At 35.2% G+C, this 15,779-nt stretch overlaps 1 protein-coding gene across 1 annotated transcript; it reads left to right on the top strand.

Annotated features, from left to right (window-relative positions):
• Positions 1-663: 663 nt before the first annotated feature.
• Positions 664-15,229, top strand: DAZL (deleted in azoospermia like). The gene is made up of 11 exons (XM_061192781.1): positions 664-987; positions 6,211-6,357; positions 6,617-6,708; positions 7,274-7,325; positions 7,774-7,837; positions 7,924-8,063; positions 9,468-9,539; positions 10,273-10,323; positions 11,160-11,273; positions 12,383-12,481; positions 15,168-15,229. Exons 1-11 carry the CDS (start codon positions 664-666, stop codon positions 15,219-15,221), a joined length of 1,209 nt encoding a protein of 402 aa, XP_061048764.1. The 3' UTR covers positions 15,222-15,229.
• The last annotated feature ends 550 nt before the right edge of the window (positions 15,230-15,779 follow it).

Genomic DNA, 15,779 nt, shown 5'->3' with positions numbered 1-15,779 from the left:
CGCGGCCGCCCATTGGCTGACGCGTCTCTCCGACGAGCCCCCCTCACCCTGCGCAGGAGCCACGTCCGGGCGCTCCGCTGGCCACGCCTCAGTCCGCCTGCGCCCCTCGGCCTCGCCGTCAGGCGCCGCTTCTTCTTGCTCGTCCATCTCTGCTTCCTCTGCCCAGTCAAGCCGGGCGGTGGGTACGAGCAGGCCTAACAGCAGCCCCGGTGCCTGAAGCCAGCCTCAGCTCCTTCTCGAGGCCCTCTGTGGAAACACTGGCTGCCGCCATCATGGTGAGTGGAGGAGGCCTGAGGGGTTCCTCAGGGCGGCCGGGGCGCTGAAGGGGACGGGGGACGGGAGCCGAGAGCGGGGCCACCCGGCTTTCCTGTACTGGGGCCCGGCCTGAGGGCGAGGGGGAGGCGGTCCAGCACGGCCTACAGGGTGCTGAGGGCCGGCGGAGGGGCGGGAGGCCTGGCTGTGGGAAGGGAGTGCTCGGGGCCCCGCCCAGCACGTGCAAGGCCCGCGGCCATCCCGCCACCGCAGCCAGGGTGTGGAGGGGCGTCCGGCCTCCGGCGGCCGGACTGGGGGGCGGGGACCTCGCTCCGCCCCACCCCCCCCTCACTCTAGAAGCCTCCCTTCCCACGCTTATTCTGAGGAGACAGGCGGTGCGGCCTCCGCGAGATGGCGTCGGGCCTGCCGAGCGCCGCGTGGCGCGGCCTCGGGGGCGCCTGCGTGCAGACGCGGAAGCGGGGCCGAGCCACCTCGGGAGGCGGGGCCCCACGGGTCTGGCGCGGGGCGGGGGTCGGGGTTCCTGGGGGGCCTTTGGGGGTGTGTCCAAGCCCAGAGTGGGGGCGGGGCGGGACCTGGAGAGTTCGAGCCCACGGTGCCCCTGGGGCAGCCTCGTGCCTGCGTGGTGGCGGCCGCGGGGACCTCGGGGCGGAAGCTCACCCGACGCCATCATTTCCGCGCGAGGTCGGCGCTGTCCACGTCTCCGAGCGGCCGCAGGTTGGGGAAGTCTAGCAGTTTTTAATCCGGGGAACACTTTTACCCAAGAGAAACCAGAAACCTTCAACAAAATGTCCCTAGAGTATTACATGCTCTGTTGGGTGACATTTATGTGAGTTTTGTTAAGTGCATTTAGTTGAGTTCACCACCTCAAGGTACAACTCTGAGAACACTTTTAACCAACCATCAAGTCACAGGTGTATTATATATGTGTAGTTGTTGGTAGTGTAATAACTTATTTTCTGTATTTTTAGAGGTAAAGGGAGGAAATTTATATACAATTTATTAGAACGTATAAATTTTAAAGTAAAAATTTGATTGTAACTATTTGTAATAATTATGTCATGTACGTATCCATATCAATAATTAATAATCGGAGTTACTGTAATTATTTCCAACTTTGTTCTCTCTTTTTAGAGGAAAAGGGGGGAAATGCTAATAACTTTACTGATTTTTTTTTTTCTGATACAAAACTAATACGTTAACTCATTGGAAGATAATCAATGTAAGAAAGTAGAGGTCCATCTTAATCCCAACATTTAACCACTATTGAAGTTTTGATGTACGTATGTATGCCCTTTCAGATTGTTTTCAAGCATGTATTGCATATATATAGGTACATTTTATTTTATAAAAATTTTACCGTGCTATATAATACTATTTTACAACCTGTATCCTTCACTTAGTGTAGTGGGCCTTATTCCAAACAGAAATTTAAAATAATTTTGAATATATACTTAGTTATTTTACCAAAAATTATGTATTTCTATATTACCATTACTTAATTTTACCGAATTCCCTTGTAATGAGTAATTTGTTTACATTAAAACAATACCATAATGAGTATGTTTGTGCAAATGTTTTGGCATGCTTATTCTGTTAATAACTTGAAATAAATTGCCAGGAGTGGAATAACTGGGTGAAAAGGTTATGCCCATTTTATAACAATTTTGAATTATGATACATTTTTCTTAGTAACTCTTGATAAAGCATGTACCACTATATGTTCCCACTGATGGTGTGTAGTGTGACCCCTTCTCCACACACTTTCCAATGAAAGGTATTGTACTTTTTAAAGTTGCCAGTCTAATAACTGGAAAATATTTCACTGTGTTGATGTACTTTTTCTTTTATCATTAGTGAAGTTAAAGTTTGTCATTAGCTTTTTCCATTTCTATTTTTTTTAATTCTTAATCCACCTTTCTATTTGCATATTTATCTTTTGGTGATTTATAACAACCATTTTAATACATTAGTTATATATAGGAGAAAATTCATAAGGGTGATAAGGAGAGACCCTTATTTCTAATTTTAATGTAAATTATTATCATGTTTCACTTTAAGCTTGATGATAGCCTAGATTTAGATCAATAGAAAATAAGATGTTTTTATTTTACTTGGGTTTTTTAAAAATTAAGAAATCGATGCTGTATTTTATCAAATGCTTTTGCAGTGATGAATTGCAGTAACACATTTCCTAAGAATGAACCATCCTTGAATTTACAATGTAAACTGTTCTTAATTGTATATTTTTTTGTATGCTGCTAGAATTTAGCATCTCAGTGTTGGGGGCAGGGGTGGACCATCTTAACCAGATTTTGTTATTTAGATGGTGTTAGTTTTATAAAATGCATTGAGAAATATTCTTTCTTCTTTTTTTCTCTGAAAAATTTTTTAAAACATTTGAATTTTCCTTCTCTTCCACTCTCTCTCCTGTCTACCGTTGTTTCTGTCTAGGTGCGCCCCCTCTTACCACCCCGCTTGCCCTCCACACACAAATTACCTGTTTCTTTACAGTTTGAGAAAACTCCCAGTGAAACTGACCCAGGAATTGAGTGGTCTTTCTTTTCTTAAGATTGTCTTTAAAAGTTTACATTTCTCTGGAAAGTTAGTCATATCATCAAGATTTCCAGACTTACTCCTACAGAGTATTCTAATCTGTACTCATATCCCAATTTTTCTGGACTAATGTGTATTTTTGCATTCTTGCCTTTTTCTTGCTTAGCTTTGCCGGGATTGTTTGTTGTTTGGATTCCCCCTGCCCCCCAGAGTCCATTCTTTGATTTACTTAAAGGGTTTTATTCTGATTTTCATTTACTATTTCCTTAATAGAATTTCCTTTTCTCTTTAATAACTACTTCCTTCTGTGGATATGACACTGACGACTGCAAATTATTTCAGTTTGCTTGCATGTAGACGTAATAGTTGAATAAAATGTCAAAGAGCTGACATCCCAGAAGCTTTAGTAATGATAAAGTTTTTTTTCCAGCTTTTAGTTATCTTTGTCATTTGGTCATCCAAATATAAAAGGGAATATATTACTGTGAATAGCAGTGATGAGAATTTTGTATATGTTGCCCTCCAAGTTCACCCCTACTTAATATTCCAGAATTACTCATTTCAGAACCCATCAACTCACTTGAAGGTGTAATTAAGAAAAATAATTACTTCTTTCATTCAGTTTATTTTCTACATGCTGTTGGTAGGTAAGATGAATTCTTCACCAAACTTTTTGCTTTAGCCTAAGAGTTCATTTGTGAAGTATTTTTGGCAATAGTTTAAAAGTAACCAAAGGTTGTGTATGGTTCTGGATTTGTATATATAAGTTATAACTGTATGTAAATACACACACAGGCGAAGTTTTAAAATCCTTGTTGTTCAGGCGTCTTAAAATGGAGTACTTTCCTTCCTTTAGCTTTGAGCACCATCTGCTGGCTCAGGACTAGGATGGACATAACGATGCCTTCCTTAAGACATTATGACACTAGTGAAACGATTTGATCAATTTTATACTTAATACCTCAATTAAGCAGACAGTCAATTTGTACAACCCAGCCCGAAACCAAACTTTCTATAATATCTAATGGCTTTTTTCTTTTTCGCAAATTACTGTTTAGTTGTCTCAGATCTCCATTTTACTTTTGTAAATAAGATATAAGAATTAGAACTTCCCTCTTCAATTCTGGCAACACTATCACAAGTTTCTCAACTGTGACCCTATGCAAATTTGGGGCCAGATAATTCTTTGTTGTGGGAGGCGCTCTCCTTTGCATTATAGGATGCTTACTGTATCTGTGGCCTCTGCCAACCAGATACCAGGTACACCCCTCAATTGTGACAACCCAAAATGCCCCCGGGCCACAAAATCTTCCCTGGTTGAAAATCAGTATATTATCATAACTCTTTATAATCTGGCACAGTTTTCTGGCCTAATGTTATACCTCTAATTTAAAATACATTTATCCATTGTGGTTCACAGACAGCTAATACTATAAATAGTTTGTCAAATAAAAAGGTATCCAAAGTTCATCCACAAACGAAGGGGAAATTGAGAAGGAGAAAAAGTCTTATAAGAATTTCAGAACTGCTATTTTTGTTTTATTCCTGTTTTGGGTTTTTGAATGTGAGCTAATTGAAAGAGATTGGTAAATTGTCTGTCACGAAGGGAAATCTAGTCAAATTTCTCGATAGTTCAAGGTATGTGACTTACGTAATACAGTCCCATTTAGAAAAAAAATAAAATTATAAAACATTTAAAAATGGAAAAGCTTTAGAAATAGTTTTTACTTTCTCTGATTTTATTGTCTTGGAATATCACTGTACCATAGTTAAAGGAAAGAATCAGGAACTATTCAAACAGAAACACTGAATAGCAAGTATGAACACAAATTAATAGAGAAAAGCCCAAACACTCAAATTTGGTAATTTAACAATTTTGATTTCATAGCTAATTTGTACAGCAGTTTGTAGAATCTTAAATTTATCAGTAATTTCTAACACCTAACAAAGTAGGAACTCTACCTGCTTTTCATTATTGTAACTAATTTCTGTAAAAATTATTTTGCTTATCTTTTTAAAAATATGTATCAGTTGGTTTCTTTTGTCCTTGTTTTTGTTTTCTTTCATAAGCTGAAGTGTAATAGCTATATCTCTCTCTTGCAGCCTTTTGTATTTACTACTTATAATCAATAGGCACTTCATAAATGAATTTCAAATGTGCAAATGTGCCATAAAGTAGTTTCCTGAGGTTCCAACTCAAATTAGTTGTTAATTAATAGAGTATCTACAAAATAAGTACATAAATCATAAAACCAGGAAAGAAACCTTTCTTTAACCTATTGAAAATAAATTCAGATACCAGGATGCTAACTTGTATTGGCATACCACTTTATAGTTTACAAAATGAATTTACAGATGTTATCTCACTTCATTCTCAAAGCAGTTTTCCAAGAGATAACTGCCAAGTAAGTGATTTATAACTTAGTAAGGGACACGAATGTCTGACTAAATCAATTTTTAGATCTCCTGGCTAAATCAGTTTTTGTTTCCGAAATACGTATTACCAGTAAATTCTGATTCAGAAAAATCTACATTAATCTTAGTGTGGGAAGCCTAAAGACAGAGTTCTGACCAGAATTCAGAAAAATAATAAGTTTCTTGTGTGGGTCTCTGAAAATAAAGATGATATCATTTGTATCTTTCAGCTCATTGTGAAAATTAGAATTATCAGTAGGACTTACTTGGTATTACTCAAGAAGAAAAACATTATTTTAAAGATGCTATGAACACCCTACCATTAGGGAAAAGGATTATAAACCCTTTTTTTTTAAGCAGGAGCTATGATATGTGAGCAAAGGATGTTTTCATGATCAATTTCCAAAGTAAAGCAGGCATACTAACACAAGGAGTGTTACAATTATAAAGTCTGTGTTAGTTTTGGTGAAGAGGAAGATGAGGCAAAATAAATTGGTTTAAAACCTTCTTGTTTCCTTTTTGATGCAACTTATAAAAAAAATTGGTTATCTTTACCATACTTTTGAATAAGGTACTCAGAAAAGTGAGAATTTGCTTATTGACGTACAACAGGATGATTTTAGTAACTTTACTTTTTACAAAGCTGAACTTTCTAATTACTTAACCAGTTCACGTAGTATTTCACAAACTCAATATAAAATCAGTATTCTGCCACAGCACTGTACCAGGGATAGTGGTGAGTGACACTGGGTTTGAGAAAGTACTATATACCCTTCTGTTAAAATTTCATGCTGATCTACTCTGATTACACTAGACCTTGAGCCTGAACTAAGCTATATTGATGACTAATTTACAATGAAAGTAATTTATATGAAAATATTTTGTATTTTAAAAACATAAATTATATTTCATATCATCTGTGATTTTAGCCTGTATATCTAGTGGTGATATCTGCTTTCCAAATTACAGTCTGCTGCAGATCCTGACACTCCAAACTCAACCACCTCCAGAGAGGCCAGCACCCAGTCTTCATCAGCTGCCACCAGCCAAGGCTATGTTTTACCAGAAGGCAGAATCATGCCAAACACTATTTTCGTTGGTGGAATTGATGTTAGGGTATTGTATTCATGTTTCATTTATTTTTAAAAGTATTTTGTGAATAGTGGGATTTGGGCCCTGTTGTAAACATAAGGCTTTTTTTGGGGATTGTTTTTATGTGTAACCTATAGGGACTAAAAATATCTTTGACAAAGAGCTACAGGTAATTTGGGGATACATGGAGGAGATACTTCCACATCATCAAATTTTCTTTATAGTATAATTGAAAATTTTGAATGTTGAATTTTTAATCTTGAAGTCAAATTCTTCTTCATAGATGGATGAAACCGAAATTAGAAGCTTCTTTGCTAGATACGGTTCAGTAAAAGAAGTGAAGATAATCACGGATCGAACTGGTGTGTCCAAAGGGTAAGTGAAACATATGTTCAATATAAATTATAATAAATATCTGAACTATAGCATCTATAGAGTTTCAGAAAAGAAAAATTCAAATCTGGTATTCTAACATTTGTATAAATGTAATTTGTTGCTTTGTAATTTCTTTCATGTAGAGAATAAAAGGTTGCTGCCAGCTCTTTTATTTAATCATTTGCCTAGTGTTTGTATTTAAATGTTTCCCGTCTTCATTTGTTTCACTTAAGTGGATTAATCAGTTTTATTGAAGAATTGTTTTCGTCACACATTTCACAGTATCTTAAATTTTGACCATCTTGCCATAGATAGTAAGTTAAATTCAGGTTCATAGGTATGAATTTTCTGTTAATCTTTGTGCATTGTGATACAGATGACGGTAGGAAAATAAAACAGTAGTATTTATAGAGGATCTATCATGTACATCTTACAGTTATTTATCTCAGTATATTCTTCATCCTTTATCATTATTACTTCTGTCAGTTATTTCATGGAATACTGAAGTTTCAAACCATGTACTGTTACGGTAGTGATTTTATACTTCATTTATCTGCCTTTCTAGCTATGGATTTGTTTCATTTTATAATGACGTGGATGTGCAGAAGATAGTAGAAGTAAGTAACCTTCTTTTGGGAAAAAAATCTCTTAATTACCTTATGGATGCAGTGTTCAGTATTGTTTGAGTCCTGAATATTTACTCAGTCTTGTATAATGTATAGAAATAAATATATTTTCTGTTTGAAATCCAGACTTAGAATAATCTTACATAACTTGTCAGAACCTGTTTATTTTTGATTGGGCATCCAGCCTCATGATCCAGAGACAGGAAGGATTAGAGACAGAGAGTAAAGGTTTTTGATCAAATTCCACACCACCTCTCAACGTTTGATTAGAGTAGTGAAGGTAAGTAAGGTAACTTCAGGCTGATAAATTTTGATTTGGTATGTTCTTAGCAATGATCTTCTCCGATAGTAGTAATTTTAGAGAACTTGGGTGTTTACCAAAGTCTTGGAAGTAAAGATTTAGACATTGATTCTAGTTTTGTTACTGTTTTATTTTCAGTCACAGATAAATTTACATGGTAAAAAGCTGAAACTGGGCCCTGCAATCAGGAAACAAACTTTATGTGAGTAAAGAAAGGAATTGTTCTCGTTGACACGTGTAGCTTTTCAGAGAACTAAAAATAGGTTTTGTTTTCTTTTCTTTGAAAAGGTGCTTATCATGTGCAGCCACGTCCTTTCGTTTTTAATCCTCCTCCTCCACCACAGTTTCAGAGTGTCTGGAGTAATCCAAACACAGAAGCTTACATGCACCCTCCAACCATGATGAATCCTGTAACTCAGTATGTTCAGGTAAGAATTACCTACATTGCTGGTTTTTTTGTGTATTCTATTAGAAATGTTATACAATAAGATGGGGGCACCTTAAAAATTAAGCCAGTCTCACTTCTTACCCTCTGTGGAATTACGTCAACAATTTCCATAATAAGTGACAATATTATTCCTGTTTGAATATTTTTGAGTGATGGGACATCTGTTGCTCCTGTTAGAAATCTGTCATTCTTAGTGTTACTTCCTATACTAAGCTAAAATCTGCTTCTATATAGTTTGTAAGCCTTTATCTTAGAACTGACGGCTGTAGCCACATAGAATGTATCTTTTTTTTTCCCCAAATAACTCCTAGAATATTTGAAGGCAGCTTTCCTCATGTGTTTGCCTGGTTTGTTCTTTTCTAGGGTCAGCTATTCTTTATTTGCAATGATTTCCAGATGCCTCCTCATATAGATTGTTGATTTCTGGATGTATTATGGTTCTAGAATGGATAAATTTCTGATGACTTAACTATATTTGTAAACTCTATGAGTTTCTGGCATATAATTTGTCTTGTCTTGGTTAATTTAATATTTGAAGTGGGATTTGGAATACTTATCTCCCATTGATAATATTTATTTTCTTCTTAGTTCAGTTTACTTTCTTCAGTTTAAAAGACATTTTATTTTTAGGAAAAGAAAGAAACAAAATAACAGTGAAATAGTTCTGCAGTGTCTCTCATTTGTTTACATTTTCCATCTACCTGAAGTGTAGGCTATATCTTTTTTACTTTTTTTACATAAAACACAGAAGAAAAGCCGTACTTCTTCGTAACATTTACCATGAGGTATTATTACTTATTCTGGTATATTTATGTATGCTACTACCTAGATATTTTCAATCAGTAAATACCTTTTGAAAGATACAAGACATTGTATTGTCTCTTTTCTAGTTTGGGGTAATATACTGCCCTTAACTTTTAGAAGTGAAATACAGAAAGAGCCAGAAAGTCTGTAGCAGGATTCCATGTTACCCGGAAATACTGTCAAAGGAATACAAAACCGCTTAAAAGTATTTTTACAAAAAAAGAGAACACATGTATTAATGTAACTCTAACATGGAAATCTGTTCTAATAGAGCTTTATCATCATGTAAGAAAGAACTTCTGGGTGGGAATAAATATACAGATAAGATAAACTTAGGCTGGCAAAATCAGTCACTTACCTTATTTATGTCTTCCTTCTCCCAGCCCAAAAGACTAACATTTGACAGAGAATACTTATTTCTTCATGAAGCCAGTCACTCAAATAGAATCTTGCATTGTATATGAAAAAGCTAAGATTTCCTTATTTTCATATTTTTGTTACATTGGGAATAATATTCCTTCTTTCTGATTTTTAAAAATATACCTCGTTCATTCATTCTTTCTGTAAAATTTATTTTCAGGCTTATCCTCCTTATCCAAGTTCACCAGTTCAGGTTATCACTGGATATCAGCTGCCTGTTTATAATTATCAGGTAATTTAAGAGGTATCAAAATGATTTACATTGGAATATTATTGAGGCCTTTATTTATGTAAATTTCCCTAATAGTTTGTCGTTTAAAGTAGTTCAGTGTACTTAAAATTTAAGAAAAAACTTGGAATTAGTCTAGAATTAGGGCTTCTCTATTACTTAGAAATAAGGGAATGAGCTTAGCAAGAAGCTTTTGACAGGAATGAGTTTAGGAAGAAGCTTTCTCTTGTACTGTCTTACAAGGTTTGGTGTCCCCTTCCATATTTCAACATGTATTCTTCATCTTTTCTGTCAAATAGCTGAAACATGCAGGCTGACTTTTATGAGTTTTTCTAATGGCATAGGTTGAAATAAAATGATTACTCAGTTCTTAGAGCATTGAATTCCAATTATGTTTGATAGTGTTTATTTTAGCTGGCTGCTACAAGATAGTAGTTCTCTGAATTTCTGTCCATGGATATGACCATATCTATGATAATATATCCACAGAACTGTATGTTTGAGTTTTCCTGTAGACCAACTCCAGAAAATTGAGAAAAAGATGGAGTTTATATATGAAAGTAACAATAAAATCCTTAGGTATCAGAAACAGAAAGTACTTTATTCTTCCATTTTGTTTCTTTTATTTTAACAAGGTCAAGGAGCCAGCATGACAGATACCTCAACATTGTCTGTCTCATATCTTTGTGAAAATGTGATGGTATATTTAAATAGTTATTTCCTTTTTTTTCCTAAGATGCCACCGCAGTGGCCTGCTGGGGAACAAAGGAGTTATGTTATTCCTCCGGTAAGGTGAATTAGCGAAACATGTACTTCCTATTTTAAAGTATTTTACTATTATATATTTTAATGTATTTTACTGTTCGGCTATTATATATTTCTTGACCTTTTGCCATATCAAGTATGCCTAGAAATATTTTAAATGTTCTTTTACATTATGTGTTATGTTTTATTTCTTGTCAACCCAAGTATATACTCCCATGGGAGAAACTGTGCTTTTTGTTTCTCAGGTTGTTGTGTGTGTACTTAAGCAATGGCTGCCCTGCATACAACAAGTGCTCAGTTACTTGTTGATAGAATATGTAACCAAGAAAGGTAGTATTAATAACTATGCTAATTCTAACTCCAGGGATTTAGAATTAGTATTGAATCTGCCTCTGGTTTTCTAGCCATAAAAAATGTGATGAAGAGAAGCAAAAATGTTTTGCTGTCAATACTGTTATATGTTATATAAGAAAAGGAAAAAAACAAGAGAGGGTGCTACCTCTAAAACACCTGAGCCTTTGTTACCTTCTGTCTTTCATCAGGATTGGATATTTGAAGGATATAGTATGAGCTGAAATTCTCAGGCACTAGGAAATTCCCTTCTCATTCCCTTACTATATGTTGGAGTTTCTTTTTCTTAGGGAAATTCTAATTCTGATTGTGTTGACATTTCAAAATAAAAAATTGCCTTATTGCATTTCAACTCTACAGTTTGAAATAGTTTCTGAAATAATGTAATTGAACTTCACAATCCACATTTAGACTTTCAGTGTCAGCTCACCATTTTGAAGAATAGATTGTTTAGAAATGTATCTAATGTACATCTCTTTAATTACACTTTTATCATTTTAAATGTAGGCTTATACAGCTGTTAACTACCACTATAATGAAGTTGATCCAGGAGTTGAAGTTTTGCCAAGTGAATGCTCAGTTCTTGAAGCTACTGCGTCCTCTGGAAATGGCCCACAAAAGGCAAACATCTAATTTTGCTTATTAATATTTATATTTTTATATTTATTTTTTCAAGTTTTAATGGCCATTTGAGAAGCAAGCATCTTTGCCCTAATTTAAATACATAACAGAGATTGAGTCATTGGCTAATAACTTTGCAATTTACGTAAAAGTTAATGAAATTTTAGACATCCCCAAACTTTCAGTGTGTATATATAGTTGCTGATTCAGTAGTCCTTCCCTCTGTTCTGTTTTCATTGGGGTTTTTTTTTTTGTTGTTTTTTAACCATAGTTTAATAAATATTAACGTGATTTGGCGGAGTGCAACGGATTGGTTTCCTCAAGAATCCTACTCTTCAAAAGAGGGATTAGTATGAATTATATCTACTTTGTTTTTTGCCAATTTAAACATTTATTTAGCTAAATAGTAATATACAGTTATTTATGGTATTCTCTCCGTAACATCATATATGGTAGCAGCTTTCAAGAGTGGTGGAGCCACTAGTAATTGAAATACTAAAACAGGCAGAGTTGTTTCTTTTTTATCATTAGAGCAGATCCCTATAATAACAGTGCCCTCACTCTTGAATTCTGTGTTTTCTTGTATGGGTGAGAATATGGAAGTAATTGATGTGATTGGAATGTGCATAACATTGGATGATTCCCATTGGAGTATGTGTACTTTGTTCATGTGTTTCTCAGTGGAAAAATGTTGAGAACTACTGAACTGGGGGGTGAAAAAATTCCCAGATTTGTTACACAACTTAAAATTTGAAAAAATATCGAAGTAACTTACAGTATAATTATATTACCAAAGTTTAACCTAGATGTTTCTTGAAATGTTGAAGTTCACTGTTTTTTATCTAACAGGAAAAATTAAAGAGGCTTAAGCAAATATCTTAGGGCTTGACTAATTGAGCTTTTTAAATTAGTACTCTATCACTAAGTTTCTGAAATAATTCTTAAATTTGGTACAAAAGTTACACACTAAGTGACACGTGGCACGTATTACAAAATTACCTGAGAATTGTTTAGAAATAAGTGTATGTATTCATTAAACTTTTTCAAAAAGCTTGTTACCAGTGAGTAAAAGGAGGGAATAGTCTTTACCGAAAACTTCTGTGTTTCAGAAATCTGTGGACCGAAGCATACAGACAGTGGTATCTTGTCTATTTAATCCAGAGAACAGATTGAGAAACTCCTTTGTTACTCAAGATGACTACTTCAAGGTATGAAAGGAATAGTATACAGGATAAAAAGCGCACACTTGTCAGCCATAAAGTATCTTTTTTCTGTGGTATATATATTTTGATACTACATAGAGCATATATCAGTAATTGAACTGTTAGTTTCTGACTGTAACCTAGTAAATCTCTGTGAGTGAGTTTTAAGTGGCAGTGTATGTATTCTAGCTGCTCAAATCTTGATATAGTGTAGTTTGCCCTTAGGGAAGATATCTTTAGCAGAAGCCTGTACTGTAATTGATAGGGTTCATGAGAGTTGAATGAGAATATTGGCTTGACCAAATAGGAAAAGAGAAAATTTTAGAAACAGAAAGCAAAACTTGAGAGTACGTAGATATTGGACTAAAGAGAAGAAAAGAAATCGATCACTTAGATGATGCTTGAACAGTGTTTTGGGGGGAGAAAAGAGGTAAAATGAAGTAGTAAAAAGAGCTGAGTAGAAAGAAATGGAAGTTGATTCAGAGTTGGTGAAGTGGAGAATATGGGTGTTTGAATTTAAGAAAGTTCTGGTTTCTGATCCTGGTTCTATCACCTTGGACAAATCACTTACATCTTATTAAGGCTCCAGTTTTTACGAGTCTGAAATGAGTCTCTAAGATCCCTTTAAGTTCTGAGTCTCTGAATATGGAAAGGAACCGGTCGCTTCAATGGGGGAAGAATATTGTGCTTATTAATAAAGGGAAGGTTTTTGTTGTTTTTTGTAACAGGTTTATTGAGATAACGATCTTCATACCCTACAGTTCACCCATTTAAAGGGTGCAATTCAATACCTTTTAGAATATTAACAGTTGCGCAACCATAACGACAATCAATTTTAGAATATTTTAATCACCCCCAAAATAAACCCCCTACCCATTAGCAGTCACTCCCTATTCCCCCATACTCTGTAGCCTTAGGCAACCACTAACCTCCTTTCTTTAAGGATTTGCCTGTTCTGGATATTTCATGTAAATAGTATAATATGTGACCTTTTGTGACTGACTTTCACTTAGCGAAATGTTTTCAAGGTTCATCAATGTTACAGCATGTATCAGGACTTCATTTCTTTTTATTTATGGATCTGCCACTTTGCGTTTATCCATTCATCACTTATTTGATAGACATTTGGGTTGTTTCCACTTTTGGGCTCTGATGAGTAACTCTATGAACATTCGTGTACAAGTTATTGTGTGGACATACGTTTTTATTTCTCTTGGGTATATACCTAAGAATGGAATTGCTAAGTCATATAGTAACTATGTTTAACTTTCCAAGGAGCTGCCAGAATTTTTCCAAAATGCGCCATTTTGGAACCATTTGTAAGCCATTGCTTTGTATCTTAAAACAGGGAAAGGAGAATAGCTTTTTCCATCTATGAATGGAAATAGGATAAAGCTTGAAGTGTTTTTAAAAGGAATACTTAGGAGTTCCTTTAATGCAGAAGACTAGCGCTGTAGCAGAGTTAAGTTCTTAACCCCCTTCTCATTGGGGAGTAAACCCATTCATTTAAAGTTGATCTTTGTTCTCTTGTTTCATTCTGCATAGACAGGACAATTTAAAAGGAAAGAACTGGGAGCTGTAGGACAGCTTACTTTTGCCCAAGGTTCTGCAGGTTAAATAGGTAGTACTAAAGGATTTGTTTGCAAAGCAGAAAATCTTTAACCAGCAAGTCTTTAAACTTGAATTTTTACCTGGTATCAAAAGTTTCCCTTTGAACCTTCCAAAATTTTCTGCTCCTCTGAGCTAAGAGTTAGAAGTTGCGTAGCATATCTAGACCTATTTTGATTAGCTAAATGTTGTTGTTTTAATTGAATTAGAATGCACTGAGGCAGGATGTACACTGTTTCCATGATAAATTCCAGTTCCTTCATAATCTTTCATATCCTGCCTGATCTCTGAAGATACTTGAGTTTGTGACCACTTTTCTGGGCTTTAACCTAAATAGGATATTACCCTGTTAACAGATTACGTAATTTCCAGAAGTCACCCTTCTTTATGTGACAACGGAATTTAATCCCTAGGAACAGGGCACAGTTAAGCTAAAAGTGTAGAGAAGAAATACTATTATTATGTTATTGCTGGTTTACTCGGCTCCATTCCTCTTTGTAAGGCCTCATTTCTTCTATCTGCACATCTGAAAGCAACATAAAGTGAAAGGAAATTTTTGCATATATTTTTATTTTTATATTCACTTCCTAAAAAATTATATACCTTCATTACAGGTTAAGGATATGCTTTTAAATATGCCAAAACTTCTCTTTTTTAACCTAAAAGCATGGGGTTTCAGATTGAAGTGGATTACTCTTCTCAAGCCATGATTTCTGTCAGATGTATTTTAGTAAAAATAGGACTTTTAAAAATCTCATGTGCTTTCTTTTCACTAGCTGTCTTTTTGGGACATCACTGCCAAATCATGAGTTAAACTACATAAAAGGGTATTGATTCTAAGTCCTCTTTTTCTGAGTTACTGATATTTCTTTTTTAACTAAATTGTTGAATAAAACTGGTCATTGGTACATTGATTATCACAAAGTTCAGGAATGCTTCCCCAAAAGGATCACTTTTCTTTCATTATTTATAGCTTTTAAACCCAAAATAAATGCTTTAAGTACAATATTTTTCAACTCTCTTAGGTCATAATCGTAATAGGAATTTTCAGTGAAGTAAAATGGACTACTTCTGTCTTTTCTAGGATAAACGAGTTCATCACTTCAGAAGAAGTCGGGCAGTGCTTAAGTCTGTTTGATTCTCTGCTAACTTTCTAGTCTCACAGGAAGTTGGAGGTTTTGAATAGTAAGAAGAGACTGAAAGTTTTTCCACTATTTTAGAGATTTAATTTTGAATTTTGATAAATCACACTTAGACTTTCTATTCAAGTTATATTAGATTGCCTAGTTTTATTTTACATTAGAACTGTTTTTCATTAGACATTTACTTAGAAACTGGTTCTGTGTTGAATATATTGTTAAAAGTAAAAATAAATTGAGACTGAAAGGAGGAACTTTAAGATTTATCTGTAAGGATTTTTTTAAATTGACATTTTAAGAGTTTAAAAGCAAATGCTGATTTTCAGAAAAATTGTTTTAGAAAACCTATTTTGAAAGGTCAGAATTTTGATTGTTTAAATACAAGCACTTCACTTCTCCAACAAGTACCTGTGAACAGTACAATATCTACAATATTGTGCTTTTATGATTTGTCTAGAAATTTACCACAAAAGCAGAGTTTTTAAAACTGCATTTTTAATCAGTGGAACTCAGTATATAGTTGGCTTTATTGAAGTTTTCCTTATCTAAACCCAGTA

Source organism: Eubalaena glacialis, chromosome 6 (assembly GCF_028564815.1).
Source record: "Eubalaena glacialis isolate mEubGla1 chromosome 6, mEubGla1.1.hap2.+ XY, whole genome shotgun sequence".
Lineage (NCBI taxonomy): Eukaryota > Metazoa > Chordata > Mammalia > Artiodactyla > Balaenidae > Eubalaena > Eubalaena glacialis.
The sequence above is the reverse complement of the archived record's forward strand: the minus strand, read 5'-3'. Positions and strand labels throughout refer to the sequence as shown.